We start from the raw sequence: 15,410 nt of genomic DNA on the forward strand, positions 1-15,410 counted from the left end.
ATCTAAATGATTATGTGGAGCCACCACCAACAAAGAGAAAATTCCCCTGGAGGCGCCCACTAGCTGAGTCATCCTCCATTTGTCTTACCTGTCTTGCCCCATTCACTCCATCTCATTACTATCCTTTGCTTCAGGAGACATTATAGTGCCAGGCTCTACACTGCAGCAAGTGGGTGTGCAGCGCAGGGCAAAACATAACTCAGAGACTCTGCTGATGAACCTCTGACTTGGTTAAGTTCAATAATGCACTTTGCAAAGGCTGTGAGGAGTCTGATGACATATTTTGCAGAATTTCTTTGAGTGAAAAGCTACATGGTGTTGGCTGTTGAGGCCTACTATGAAAAAAATAGGGCCAATATCAATTAATTATCCAGAGAATAATTGTACTTGGCTATAGAGGCCAGACTGATGGACTGTTGTTGGTTGTTTAGTCACTCAGTTGTTTTCGACTCTGTGCGACCCCACGGACTGCAGCACACCAGGCTTCCTTGTCCTTCACCATCTCCCGGAGTTTGCTCAAGCTCATGTCCACGGAGCTGGTGATGCTGTCCAACCATCTCATCTTCTGTCACTAGTGTTTATCATATTTGATTCCACGGAATCCTACTTTATATTTTCAATAAAGATGGGAATACTCATTATATTAATAATGTGTGTTATTAATAAACTATTAGTAGTAGTAATAAAAGTAAAAGTGTTAGTCACTCAGTCATGTCTGACTCTTGGCAACCCCATTGGCTGTAACCCACCAAACTCCTCTGTCCTTGCGGTTTTCCAGGCAAGAATACTGGAGTGGGTAGCCATTCCCTTCTCCAGGGGATCTTCCCAACCCAGGGATCAAACCTGGGTCTCCTGCATTGCAGGCAGATTCTTTACTATCTGAACCACTGGGGAAGCCCATTAATAAAAATAAAGATCCTTAATAAAACATTAAGACTGAGGACTTCATGTAATACAACATTCTAAGGAAATCAAATGTGCTCTGGGAGACAAATTAGTTGAAAAAATGCATAAGTAGATTTTGTTTGAGCATCTGGATAGATAGCATTGTTGGCTACATTTCCATTCAAAAACTCTATTTGTGGAGCATTTCATCTTAAATCCTTGTTTTAAATAGTATTAATAAGAGCTAATGTCGACTTAAAACAATGTAAGAGTTGTGACCTAAGTTTTATTTGGGGCAAAATGAGGACTTCAGGCTGGGAGACAGCACCTCAGAGAGCTCTGAGAAACTGCTCCCAAGAGGCCGGAGGGTGAAGACCAATACATATGTGATGTGGATGAAGGGGAAGTTCACGTGATCAAGCACATCTTTTTGCAGAAGATTTTGCTGGTCCTGAGGAGCAGATGTCACCATGAAAGGATTTACCACTTTTCTGGATATGAGAAGATGCAAGAACTGGGCTCATAAAATCAGTTCCTGAAAATATCTAACTATCTGAAGACTTGTTCTGCCAGTTTTCCAGAGCACCAGCTGCCTCTTTCCTGATCTCCACCCTGGACTCCCTGCAGGGGGTGTTGAGGGTCAGCAGCTGCAGCAGCATGTGATTTAACCCTTATAGAGGCAGATGGCAAGTGCCCACGGCGAGTGCCAGTTTGTGGTTGACACTAACGTTTATGAAATGCTTACTTTTTTCTAAGAACTTCATATGTATTAACTCTGTTTCTTGTTACAACAAGTCTATGAGGTTGGAAGTGTTCAGTTCAGTTCAGTTCAGTTCAGTTGCTCAGTCGTGTCCGACTCTTTGCGACCCCATGAATCACAGCATGCCAGGCCTCCCTGTCCATCACCAACTCCCGGAGTTCACTCAGACTCACATCCATCGAGTCAGTGATGCCATCCAGCCATCTCATCCTCTGTCGTCCCCTTCTCCTCCTGCCCCCAATCCCTCCCAGCATCAGAGTCTTTTCCAATGAGTCAACTCTTCGCATGAGGTGGCCAAAGTACTGGAGTTTCAGCTTCAGCATCATTCCTTCCAAAGAAATCCCAGGGCTGATCTCCTTTAGAATGGACTGGTTGGATCTCCTTGCAATCCAAGGGACTCTCAAGAGTCTTCTCCAACACCACAGTTCAAAAGCATCAATTCTTCGGCACTCAGCCTTCTTCACAGTCCAACTCACATCCATACATGACCACTGGAAAAACCATAGCCTTGACTAGATGGACCTTCATTGGCAAAGTAATGTCTCTACTTTTTAATATGCTATCTAGGTTGGTCATAACTTTCCTTCCAAGGAGTAAGCGTCTTTTAATTTCATGGCTGCAGTCACCATCTGCAGTGATTTTGGAGCCCAGAAAAATAAAGTCTGACACTGTTTCTACTGTTTCCCCATCTATTTCCCATGAAATGATGGGACCAGATGCCATGATCTTCGTTTTCTGAATGTTGAGCTTTAAGCCAACTTTTTCACTCTCCACTTTCACTTTCATCAAGAGGCTTTTGAGTTCCTCTTCACTTTCTGCCATAAGGGTGGTGTCACCTGCATATCTGAGGTTATTGATATTTCTCCTGGCAATCTTGATTCCAGCTTGTGCTTCTTCCAGCCCAGCGTTTCTCATGATGTATTGTTGGGAGCCGGCGTGAGGACCTCCACCCATGGCAAAGGTCATGAGGGAGGCTCGACATACTCAAAGGTGGGATTGAGCCTCAGGAATCCCCCTGGAAATTCTTGAGCATCTACCCCCATAACCAGAGCCTGCCTACTTTACTACTTTGTGCTCTCACCTACATCTCTGACTTTACGGGGGGCTGTCCCCCACCACCTCTTTCGGAGAAGGAGTTAACTTAGACCTCCAGTTAATAAAAACTCCTGGGCGTGACAAGAGTGTTTTAACCTAAAAACTCCTCTGAAGGTTCTCTAGCCTGCCTGACAGGCTTGTCCGGCCACATGTGATTGCTCACAGCCTCCCAACCGTGATAGGCACGAGATGCTTTAAACCTGCTAAAAACAGGTTCCTTAGAAAAGTTAGAAAACCATTAGTATAAGTATAGTGGGCTGATTAGAAATTGTATTGGTGAAGGGTTTTTCATTTGTTGAGCCAATGTTTGTTGCTAAGTCTCCACATCCCCTGCCCTTACATATATTTATTAATGAATATAATATATATAATATATATTAATATATACATTATATTAATGAATATATAGAAGAAATAAGTATTAACCTTTGATATTAATCACATTAGACCTTAGGCTAAGTAAATTCTTTCCTTAATTAAAACCCACTACACCCTCACCCTATAGGAATGTAACTTTATCTGGTACCTTCAGAAGGTGGAGTCTTTTTTAAGAGTAATCACCCCTGGAGAAATAAGTGTCCTGGTTGACTGACCACTGTCACAAGGAGAGGGTCATAAATTGTCAGCAGGCCCCCTGGCCAGAAGATGATGTAACACCCCCAAGACCTTTGTATACAGTTGTATGAAGCACCTGACTTTGATAAGTCAGGACTGCTGACCCCGCGTGACTTTTGCATAACATCTCAGTGTATAAAAGTAGACCATGGAAAATAAAGAATTGGGATCAGTTTCTCGAAATAATGGTCTCCCCATGTCATTCTCTCTCTCTCGAACTCTGGCTGAGTTTCCATCTGGAGCGCGGAGCCCGCCATGCTTACTAATTATGCCTGGGCTTCTAAGATCCGACCGGGGAGGCCTCAGTGTCTCCTCTCCTTCAGGAGAACGGAAGGACGCCTGCGGCCTACGTAAGTGGTGCAAGCTTCTTGTCTTGAAGTTTTATTGGTTTCCCACGTAAACCAAGCTACTCAGCCTCTTTTCTCCACTGAATTTTCCTACTGAGCTATCCTCATTCTATTACTCTTTACATCTCTAATTAATATATAATTGAAGCTATTGTATCCTGATCCTCGCCGACGCCGTCCCCGCTTCGAACTCCCTGGATCAGCCGGGGCTGGACCTCAGCAATGTACTCTGCATAGAAGTTAAATAAGCAGGGTGATAATATACAGCCTTGACGTAATCCTTTTCCTATTTGGAACCAGTCTGTTGTTCCATGTCCAGTTCTAACTGTTGCTTCCTGACCTGCATACAGGTTTCTCAAGAGGCAGGTCAGGTGTTAGTTTGTCAGGTGTTAGGGAAGTGTTAGTCTGTTCCTTTCATCCATGAGAAAACTGAGGCAGAGGTCAGTTACACAACTTGTCCAAGGTCATACAGCTGGGAGGAGGTTAAGATAGGATGCTAAGGAGGGTGGCTCCAGGGTGCACCCACCTCAACACTCTGTCCCCCAGGTCCTGACTCTAACCAGGCATAGCTGTCTGCCAAGGGAACACCCAGTTCTTTTCTCCTATACTTGGATAAAGGCATATAAGAAAAGATTTCTTTCCTGTGTTGAAAGAACTTCCTGGTTCATTCAGAAATGGCTTCAAATCATTAAATATAAGTTAAAAAGAGAGGCTAGAATAGGACCTGACTTCATGCTGAAGGAAAGTATTGTCTGATCCTTTGAGAACCTGTCTCTAATGGAGACCATAAACCTTGAGACATGATTAAGAGGCTGCTTCTATAATACAGATTTAATAACTGACATGCTTGTGTAAATATGTTCAGTGCTTCTTAAACTTGGGTGCTCATCCATATCTTGGGGTTTGTAGTCTTTGCCAGGGACTTATTATATCCAGAAGACCTTTCTGATGTGTAAATTTTAAGACTTTGGGAAAAAAATACTTAAATTTGTAATCAAAATATTTTCACACTAAAGCAACAAGGATCTCTCTCCTGTTTTTATGACAACATCTATGGCAACCTACTCCAGTGTTCTTGCCTGGAGAACCCCAGGGACGGTGGAGCCTGGTGGGCTGCCATCTATGGGGTCGCACAGAGTCGGACACGACTGAAGTGACTTCGAAGCAGCAAGATTTGTGTGTTTCATGCTTGCACAGAAAGCTTCATGTTCTACCTCAAGGAGAACAAATTCCCTTCTCAAGGCCTAAGGGCATGCAGGTACAAATATTGGAGAAACAATGATTTAGCCTCTAACCAGTTCTGATTGATAAACACTAAGGGGGAAAACAAAGTCAACAACACTGGCAAGCACTTCTGGCCATTCCTGAAAGCGTTCTCCACAGCAGACAACAGTGTACAAATGACCAGCAGTAAATTAGCCTAACTCAAGCAGGATTGCCCACTCCCTGGATCACGGCTGTTAAACCCATCTCTAAAATCTGGCTCAGATTCCTCCTCCCCTCTTCTCCTCCATTGCTGCCTGTCCTCCCAGCCCTAGCTGTCATAATTTCTCCCTTGTTTCTTCAGTGGTCCTTCTCCACATACTAGTCAGAGGTGTGTTTTTGTTTTCTTTTATTTTAAATAAAACATGAACCAGGTAATTTCATTCTCCTGGTTACTTCTCCCTGCTGCTGCTGCTAAGTCACTTCAGTCATGTCCGACTCTGTGCGACCCCATAGATGGCAGCCCACCAGGCTCCCCCGCCCCTGGGATTCTCCAGGCAAGGACACTGGAGTGGGTTGCCATTTCCTTCTCCAATGGATGAAAGTGAAAAATGAAAGTGAAGTCGCTCAGTCGAGTCCGACTCCTAGCAACCCCATGGACTGCAGCCTACCAGACTCCTCCGTCCATGGGATTTTCCAGGCAAGAGTATTGGAGTGGGTTGCCATTGCCTTCTCCTACGCTCAATGCACTTAAAATGCAACCTACACTTCTTCATTATTCCATACAAAATCCTACATCATCGGGCTCCTGACTCCTCCGATCTAATTTGCTGCCATGTTTCCATTAGCTCATCTCCTTCAAGGTAGGCTTGGCTTGCTTCTATTCCTGGAATACACAAAACTTATTCCTGCCTTTGATTTGCTGTTTCCTCTTCCTGGAATTCTCTTTCCCTGATCTTTTTCTCACTCCCGCCCGCCTTTTTTGTCTTTTTTCATTCAGGTCTCAGCTCATATGCTGTTTCCTCAGAGAGACATTCCATGGTTATCCTCCTTAATATTGCTATCTTCCCCAAACGCTGTCTAGGCACATACATTTTATTTTCTTTTTAGCACTTATTTGGGCTTCCCTGGTGGCTCAAATGGTAAAGAATCTGCCTGCAATGCAGAGACCTGGCTTAAATCCCTGGGTCAGGAAGACTCCCTGGAGAAGGAAATGGCAACCTACTCCAGCGTTCTTGCCTGGAAAATCCCATAGACAGGAAGCCTAGTGGGCCACGGTACTTATTTATTTATATATCTCCTATTCAGTACACATGGAGAAGCTTGAATATTCACTGAATGAGTAAATGAATGAATGATTGGGAGAAAGAGAAAAGAAGTAGAATACATTTTCGATACTATGTCCAATAAACTACTGTTTAGTAATTTAAGGAGAATGGATGGAGGCAGACTCTAGATTGATGGGTTCATATCTATTTAGTAATAAAGGAGTCAAACTGTGAACATCAGAGCACAATTTGGAGTGGTCTTTGAAAGTTTCTGGAGATAAGAAATCTTTCTTGTGATTTTATTTAGACTTAGCCTTAAAAAAAAATCTATTTTGTATTGGGGTATAGTAACTTTTGCTTTTAAAAAAAATTATTTTTTAATTGAAGGATAATTGCTTTGCAGAGCTTTGTTGTCTTCTGTCAAACCTCAACATGAATCAGCCACAGGTATACATATATTCCCTCCCTTTGGAACCTCCCTCCCATCTGCCTCCCCATCCCACCTCTCTGGGTTGGTACAGAGCCCTTGTCTGAGTTTCCTGAGCCATACAGCAAATTCCCATTGGCTATCTATTTTAAATATAGTGATGTAAGTTTCCATGTTACTCTTTCCACACATCTCACCTTTTCCTCCCCTCTCCTCATGTCCATAAGTCTGTTCTCTATGTCTGTTTCTCCACTGCTGCCCTGTAAATAAATTCTTCTGTACCATTTTTCCAGATACTGTATATATGTGTTAGAATACGATATTTATGTTTCTCTTTCTGACTCACTTCGCTGTGTATAATAGGCTCTAGGTTCATCCACTCACTAGAACTGACTCAAATACATTCCTTTTTATGGCTGAGTAATATTCCAGTGTGTATATGCACCACAACATCTTTTATCCATTCATCTGTCGATGGACATCTAGGTTGCTTCCATGTTCTAGCTATTGTAAATAGTGCAGCAATGAACAATGGGATACATGTGTCTTTTTCAATTTTGGTTTCCTCAGGGTACATACCTAGGAGTGGGATTGCTGGGGCATATGGGCTTCCCTAATAGCTCAGTTGGTAAAGAATCCGCCTGCAATGCAGGAGACCCCAATTCAATTCCGGGGTTGGGAAGATCCCCTGGAGAAGGGAAAGGCTACCCACTCCAGTATTCTTGCCTGGAGAATTCCATGGACTGTAAAGTCCATGGGGTCTCAGAGAGTCAGACATGACTGAGTAACTTTCACTTTCACGGTGGTTTTATTCCTGGTGTTTTAAGGAATCTTCATACCGTCTTCCATAGTGGCTGTATCAATTTACATTCCTACTAACAGTGCAAGAGTGTTCCCTTTTCTCCACACCCTCTCCAGTATTTATTGTTTCTAGACTTTTTGATGATGGCCGTTCTGACTGGTGTGAGGTGATACTTCATTGTAGTTTTGATTTGCATTTCTCTAATAGTGAGTGATGTTGAGCATCTTTTCATGTGTTTGCTAGCCATCTGTATGTCTTCTTGGAGAAATATGTTTAGGTCTTTTTCCCACTTTTTGACTGGGTTGTTTGTTTTTCTGGTATTGAGTTGTACGAGCTGCTTGTATCTTTTGTAACTTTTGCTTTTTGATCAACCAAATTATGTGGGTAAACATTACAGAGCCAGTTGGAAAAACATCAGGGTACAGTAAGTTCAGAGCCAGGTAAGCTGGGTTTCTAAAAGTGGGAAATATATCACTCACAGCTAATTTAAGGTCCCGTTTTCATAATGGTATTTATCACATTCATAACTTGGGAGATTAAATACACTTATTTTGAAAGGGCAGCTTTACTTTGTATCCCCAAGTCTTTTGGTTTCATTTTAGTATCAATGATTTGCTTGTATATCCTGAGATTACTTGGCCAGATGGTGATGGTGTGTGACTGGCATCTCTTCTGGGTGACAGAGAAGACCTGGCTCAATAGAGAGGGGATCTGTAGTTGTAGGTAATGCACAAAGTTGGCACTGCTCATAAGTAACCACTGATTGATTATATCTTTTTGTAATTGTTACCTTCTTACTCTATCATAAAAAAAAGACCATCAGCTTAGAGAAACAGAAAGAACACTGAACTGGGCATTCAAAGATAAGGGTTCTAAATTTGATTCTGTAACTTACAAGTTGTGGGACTTACAGATAGCCAACAAATTTTGTTAGACTTTGTGTTTCTTGCCCACCAAATGGAGAAAGATTAGACTCTATATTCATTTATGGCCCTTCCAACTCTGATAGTCTATAATTCTATGAGCCAAAAAACCATCTCAGCATCATTGTAATAGCTTTATTTTCCAAAAATTGAAGACCAGAGTATTTACATAACAATAATTTTGATTTATAAGGGACTCAGCAGGGTTTCTACTAAGAGAATTTTATCCAAGGCCTTTTTGTTTAGGCTTCCTTTCTCTACATCAATGGAAAAACAAAATTTCTCAGCTTACTCAGGTACACATATCCTGAAACAGTAAAAGAGGTTAAAAAAAAAAATCCAGGTATGTCATTATAGCATACTTCTAATCAAAGTTATTTTTATAAACCCTATTATATTTCTCCAGCAAAAGTGAATATAAATCAGCAAGATTGAAAATACTTCTCACAACAGATAGAGTAAGATATTATGAACATCTGGAACAAAAGACTGCCAATTTGATATAATTATATAGGTAGTTGGAAGGTTCCCATTTCACAGAACTGTTTCCCTGTCAGCCCAAGTCACACCATTAAAGATTAATTCTCTTGATTTACTATTTTAGGAAAATAAAAACTGGCCACAAAGGTAAGCCACTATAGTGCCTTAGGAGAGTAATAATTTTAACAAATTTACAGATGAGAAAATCAAGACTTAGGACGTTAAAAGACTTGTTCAGGGTTATCTAGGTGGTAAGTGGTAGGACCATTCTTCTAACAGAAGCATAATCCTCTTTACTCAACATTTTTCCCCTAGGAAGAAACTGTATGAGATAGTGGGTGGGGGCGTGGGAATGAGTACTTTGAACACAGACACGAACTCAAAGCTTGATTCTGCTATTTGTTAGCTGTATGGCATGAGAAAATTACTTAAACTCATTTTTTGTTACCTGCCTAAATCAAGAATAGGATATTATATACATAATATAGGGGTGATAAAGTATATTAAAGCACTTAATGGCGCATAGTAGTAATCTTTTTGTTTTTACTATTCTATATATTTCTAATCTTATGACTAGGTTGCAAATGAAAGGATAGAACCATAAAGATAATTTAAAGGTAGGTAGTTTTCCTTCAGAGTCTTGTATTCAAACTATAACAGATATATTCATTTTATTTTACATTCTTCCTTTGAGTATGTGTGCACTACCCCCTACCATGAATGCCCTTCCTAATCCTTTGACTCTCTGATGAAGAGAGTCTACACATTTTTTTCAACCTCAAACCCAAGTTATCTCCTCTTTAAAACTTCATTTGATGTCACAGGCTGTTCCTGTGTGGCGTTCACGGACAACTCAAAAAACTCATTTATAAATATTAACTGAGTGCCAGCTCAGGTGCTGGAGGCCACACAAGAGCACTCCATTGAACTGATCTAGTTTTATTTGTTTTTGTTAGTAGTTCCCACACTTTGGGATTTTATAGAACTTTTCCATTTAAAAAATGAAGACTGACACCAAGTTGCCAACGTTTCATTTTCTAGGTAAGGATAAATAACTGCCATTGATTACCACAAAGGAAGGGAATTTTGACCAAAATCTCAGGATTAAAAAAAATGAATATAGGCTTTATGGAAAACTTCACAGAGGGGGTCTGCATGATCAGGGAATAGGTATTGGGGGATCCTCATATGTATTTTCATCCCAATCTGATAGTTCTTAGAGATGTTGTTTCTTATTTCTTTTTGCATCCCTACTGCAGTGCTCACTGTCTAGTGGGAAGTGGTCAATGAATATTCGTGAATAAGGTAATGAATATGCCTCTGAGAAAATATTTACCCCTGAGACCCGTGGCAATGCCTTCCATCACAGAGTACCTGTGAGAACAGACAGCCGTGGTGAGGACGTGGGGGAGGGGTGTGGGTGTGTGCGAAGTGATAAAATTTATTTCACCAGTTTTGCAGGCACCAGCTATTCAGAAGATTTTATGTAAGCTATGTGATTGTCCTGCCAGAGAACAAAGGAGGAGGCAGGCAAGAAGTAAGATACCAGGGTATATCACTGTAGAAAAAATGAAATCTCTTTCTCTCATACCATCTAAAATATTCCATGTGAATTGGTAGATTGAATATTATAACGACTGTGTGTGTGTGTATGCGTGTGTTAGTCACTCAGTCGTGTCCAACTCTTTGTGACCCAATAAATTGCAGCTTGCCAGGCTCCTCTGTCCATGGAATTCTCCAGGCAAGAATACTGGAGTGGGTAGCCATTCCCTTCTCCAGGGGATCTTCCTGACCCAGGGACTGAATCCTGGTCTCCTGCATGCAGGCGGATTCTTGACTATCTCTCCGGTCTCTTTCGAGCCACATATTTCTATGATGAAAACAGTTTTACACAACCTGCTTTTCATTTTTAAAATAAGGAGAAAGTTAACATGTTTCCTCCTAGCCAGAACTTTAAAGCTGGCAAGGCACCCAGTTTTCCTACTTAAAAGCTGTATGACCCCAAGCAAGTTCCCTAACCTCTTTGAGCTTCAATTTCTGCATCTCTAAAATGGGGATGACAGTCCTTCTTTCAGTGTTTCAGAGAGGATTAAAAGGATAGTTTAAGTAAATGAGCAAGCAAAGGGCCTGGATTATAAATGGGGTTTAATAAATTTTAATTCACTATGGGGCCTAGAAAGATAAATGGCATTTTCAAATTAAAATCCTATCAAATATTAGCGATAGGATGAGAGCAAATAGATTATTGTTCTGGTGAATAAAGGTGCCTGTATTTATACAATCTTTAAAGAACCATGAGGATTATCTTTGCGGCATCCCTCATTTTAATTAAGAGCATAGAGATTAGACGTTTCAGCATAGGAAGAGGTTTATATTTGATTTAAACCACAGATGTACATTTGCAGCATCTAAACATTCCATTCCTTGGCTAAAGATGTAACAAGCTACTTCAGCAAACCTGAAATTGCAAAATAAATGGAAAATGCTTAATCATTTAAAAGGAAATGGCAAAGGAATGAAAAGACCAAAGCATACACAGGCACCAGAGAGGAAAGTTAAGCAGCAGGAAGTCTCCTCAATTTTTTTAAGGGCTGACAAATGACTTCAGGAGACAGGCAGCATACAAAACTAAAGGATCCATCTCTATCGCTTTTACACACAAACACTTTCAGGGGAAAAAGTGTATATTTCTACAGGCAAACTCATTTTGGGTAAAAGTATTTCTCAAAGGAAAAAAACAAGTTGCAGAGCTATGTGTAAAATACAAACTTATTTTGTTAAAAACAATGTCAGACTCCACCTACACCTGAGTGTGCTTTGCACATTTGTATGACATCAGGCAAGGTCGGAGAAGGCGATGGCACCCCGCTCCAGCACTCTTGCCTGGAAAATCCCATGGATGGAGGAGCCTGGTGGGCTGCAGTCCATGGGGTCACTAAGAGTCGGACACGACTGAGCGACTTCATTTTCACTTTTCACTTTCATGCATTGGAGAAGGAAATGGCAACCCACTCCAGTGTTCTCACCTGGAGAATCCCAGGGGCGGGGGAGCCTGGTGGGCTGCTGTCTACGGGGTCACACAGAGTCGGACACGACTGAAGTGACTTAGCAGCAGCAGGCAAGATATGAAAGGTTCAGGCCACAATGCCACACTGGGAAGCTCAGTGGGTTTGAGGGAGCTTTTTGTTTCTTGAACATCTTTGCATTACCTCACCAAATGCAATGAGCACACAGTACTTTAGAACAAAAACACTTAAAAAAGAAAAAAAATGTACATTTCCTATTATTCATACACACATTCATTCATTCGTTCATCACCCAAAATTTATTGAATCCTGACTGGACCATGAAGTAAACTGAGCTGGTCTTCTGTAAAGCATCAGATCTGACTTTTTCAGAGGCATGCCAGCTAAATTTAGTTTTATTTTGTGGGGTAAGCCATGTGGTTCTCTTGCTCTGCCCTAAAATCCTATGTTGTTCCCCTTAGAAATTAATGAGATATATTAAATTCAAACCATTTGGAGTTAATTTCACTCCTTTCCTTTCTACCTGCAGTTACTGCACTCAAGGGAGGATTGACTGACTCCCCAAGTTCATTGAATTGTGTGTGGCCAGTGGTGGCCACAACATGAAATTTAGAATAAAAGCAAGCAACCAAACAGTTTTTTAGTTCTGACTCTTCTACTTACCAGATACGTAACACTGGTATGCTACTTCCTTCTTTTTGAACCTCAGCACCACTTTCTCTCTTTGAGTAATAATACCTACATAATAATACTAGCTGTAAACCTCAATGGTGTTAGATATCAGAAAGTCCTATAAATTGCCAAGTGATGGGTGTGTGTACATTACAATTTCTCCACGAAGGATTTTTGGTTTTGCTTCCAACAGAGGACAATTACATTGCTTGTAAGTCTTGGCAGGTTTCCACTTCAGGTGAGACTATAATAAGCTTGAATAGAGCTGAGAAGCAACAGCTGCCATGTTAGGAAAATGCAATTCTTTCCTGGTAAAGGTCGCAAACCCAATTAACCAACAAACATATCTGACCTGGTATAATCGTCTTCAACAAGCATGTGCTTTGGAATTGGTGAGTACCTTCCTGGAGAGATGGGCGGCAGGGAGGTTTTATATTCTAAAGTGCCATTGTTGCCAGAGAGAAGATGGTTTTCCATCGGTGGAGAATAAGCTAAGGAGTGAAAAAAAAAAAAAAAAGAAATCTGTTATGTGGGTGATTCAATGTGTCATGTTACAGTCCTGTTAAAAATAGAAAGGCTGTGCTACATGCTAAGAATTCTGTGATCCTTCAAGAGATGGGAGTTTCTGTTTGTTTGCATTTAATAGGTACAAGCACATGGTGACCTTTAGGATTGGAAAGATGTAATAACAGTTTTATCTGTAAGCCCGTTCATATAATTAGGTGAAGAGAAAAACGGGAAGAAAAAAAAAGAAAAACGGGAGGAAAGATCCCGCACTCACATTTTTCAGAACAATGATTAATGTTCTATTGAAATAAAAATGTTAGCTTTCTAATTGCAGGGCTCACATTCTTTTCACATAGTTAATATCAAACCATCAAGAGCAGAAGGCTCTTGGAGCAAGTTACTGTATAAGACTTTAATCCCTAAATACACTATTCTCCCATCCCAGAAAAGCTAAGAACTCTGGCCTTTCTTTTCAGTTCCTCCACCCTAATTCACCCCCCTTTTGGGTGACTAAAAAGCTAACTGGATCTCCTGTCCCTGCTCTCTCCCCAGATCCATTTTATACACTGAGAAATGCAGGTCTGATCATGATGTTCTCTTGCTTACACACTCTCCATTGCTACTATTGTACTGAATATAAACTTTCCCTTTTATTATTCTTGGAAGACTGACTCATTTTGGTATCCCCTCTTACACATCTCCTATGGTCCCTAAATAAACCCTGTTCTTCCTAATATCTGTAGTTTTGCTCCACTTTACCAGCTACCTAAAACTTCTGTCTCTTCTCCCATCTCTGATACTGAAATCTTATCCATTTTTTCAAGAAACAATTCAAATGCTACCTTCTGCATAAAGATTTTTCTGGTCTTCCAAAGACAGGAGATATCCTTTTCCTCTGAGTGCCCAAAGGACATTTCTTTTTACCTCTCTCATGGCATGTACATCCCCTCTCAGTTTGCCAAATACTGCTGTTACTTATATACCTGAATTAACCTTCCTTTCAATGAAGGCCAGGACTGTATCTCCTGTGGATCTCACATATTACCTTATAAGGTATTTTACATGTACTGAAATTACTCTATATATTTCTTGAATTGAATAGCAAATTTTGTTTTCTCCTTTTTTCTTCTGACAGAAAGAAGAAATGTCCTATATGCCCATCAAGAAGAAGCTCACAGAGCCTGAAGACTGGTTTTTCTTTATTTGGCTTGAAAAACTCTGAAAGTTAAAACTCTTTAATATCCTAAGGTAAGGCTGATCTCACCTTACTGCTTGCTTGACAAAAAGACATATTCTGAGGGAAGTCATTTGACAATCATTAAGAAAACCAATAGCCGATGTAATGGGCAGGTAACAAAATCATTCAACATTTAAATTTCCCTCAAGAGAAACATCCAAATCTAAAGAGGTTAAACGACTTGCTTAAGAGTTACTAATTAATAACAGGACCTGAAGACATTCTGAGTTCTCAATCTCACAACTGGTTGCTCAAGATTTCAGAATGAGCACTTTTACTGATGCTGCCAAAACTGTCCCTTTAACTCACATCAGAAAAATGAATTGCTTCCAAATCTAGTCCCCAGAGAGAGAATCTTCTTGTTGACCTATTAGGAAGAGGGGAAACCATGGGGCTTATGTAGAAATGGACATTGTGAGAACTGAGCACAACATCTCATTGTTAGTTGTTGCTCAAGAAGCCCCCACCTCCAGCCCATCTCCACTGTCTTAGTGACTGAAAATTTTATCTGGCTTTCTTGCCAATATATCAAATTCTGATAAAGGTTAGAACTATAAGGATGGTGATTAAGGAGCGTGATTTCACCATTTGAGGGCAAGATCCTCTTCCCCAGGAAGAAGAACAGTGCTCTCCCAGTTTATTTTGCCAGTCTCCTCCTTTTCCACTCTGTTACTATATAGATTTGAACTAGGGAGAGAGACTACTATGGCAGGAGAGCTATTGTGCTTTAGGGGCTTGAGAAATAGCCTTTAAAAATGTGTTGGCCCTTGGCAGCAACGGAGACACAGACATAGAGAACAGACTTATGGACACGGAGATGGGGGGAAGGAAGGGGCGGGTGGGGTTGATGGAGAGAGTAACATGGAAATTTATATTAGCATATGCAAAACTGATAGCCAATGGGAATTTGCTATATGACTTAGGGAATTCAAACTGGGGCTCTAACAACCTAGAGAGGTGGCATGGGGTGGGAGGTGGGAGGGAGGTTCAAGAGGGAGGGGACACAGCTGCACCTATGGCTGATTCATGCTGATGTTTGGCAGAAACCAACACAACCCTGTTCAGCAATTATCCTTCAATTAAAAATGAATAACCTATGAAAACTAATGAAAACCTACTGTATAGCATAGGAAACTCTACTCAGTGCTCTGTGGTGACCTAAC

At 40.9% G+C, this 15,410-nt stretch overlaps 1 protein-coding gene across 33 annotated transcripts in view; it reads right to left on the minus strand.

The window, feature by feature from the left end:
* The window catches only part of DLG2 (discs large MAGUK scaffold protein 2), a 2,335,250-nt gene that overhangs the window by 589,834 nt on the left and 1,730,006 nt on the right, over positions 1-15,410 (minus strand). For all 33 annotated transcript variants that reach the window (XM_086384619.1, XM_086384611.1, XM_086384617.1 and 30 more), the window contains one exon: positions 12,856-12,994. In XM_086384619.1, the coding sequence (XP_086240745.1) occupies positions 12,856-12,994 (139 nt within the window). The remainder of the gene's footprint in view (positions 1-12,855; positions 12,995-15,410) is intronic.

The sequence above is a fragment of the Bos grunniens genome, chromosome 29 (genome assembly GCF_055505025.1).
Source record: "Bos grunniens cultivar Pamir isolate PY7600 chromosome 29, Bosgru_T2T1.0, whole genome shotgun sequence".
In the NCBI taxonomy this organism is placed as follows: domain Eukaryota; kingdom Metazoa; phylum Chordata; class Mammalia; order Artiodactyla; family Bovidae; genus Bos; species Bos grunniens.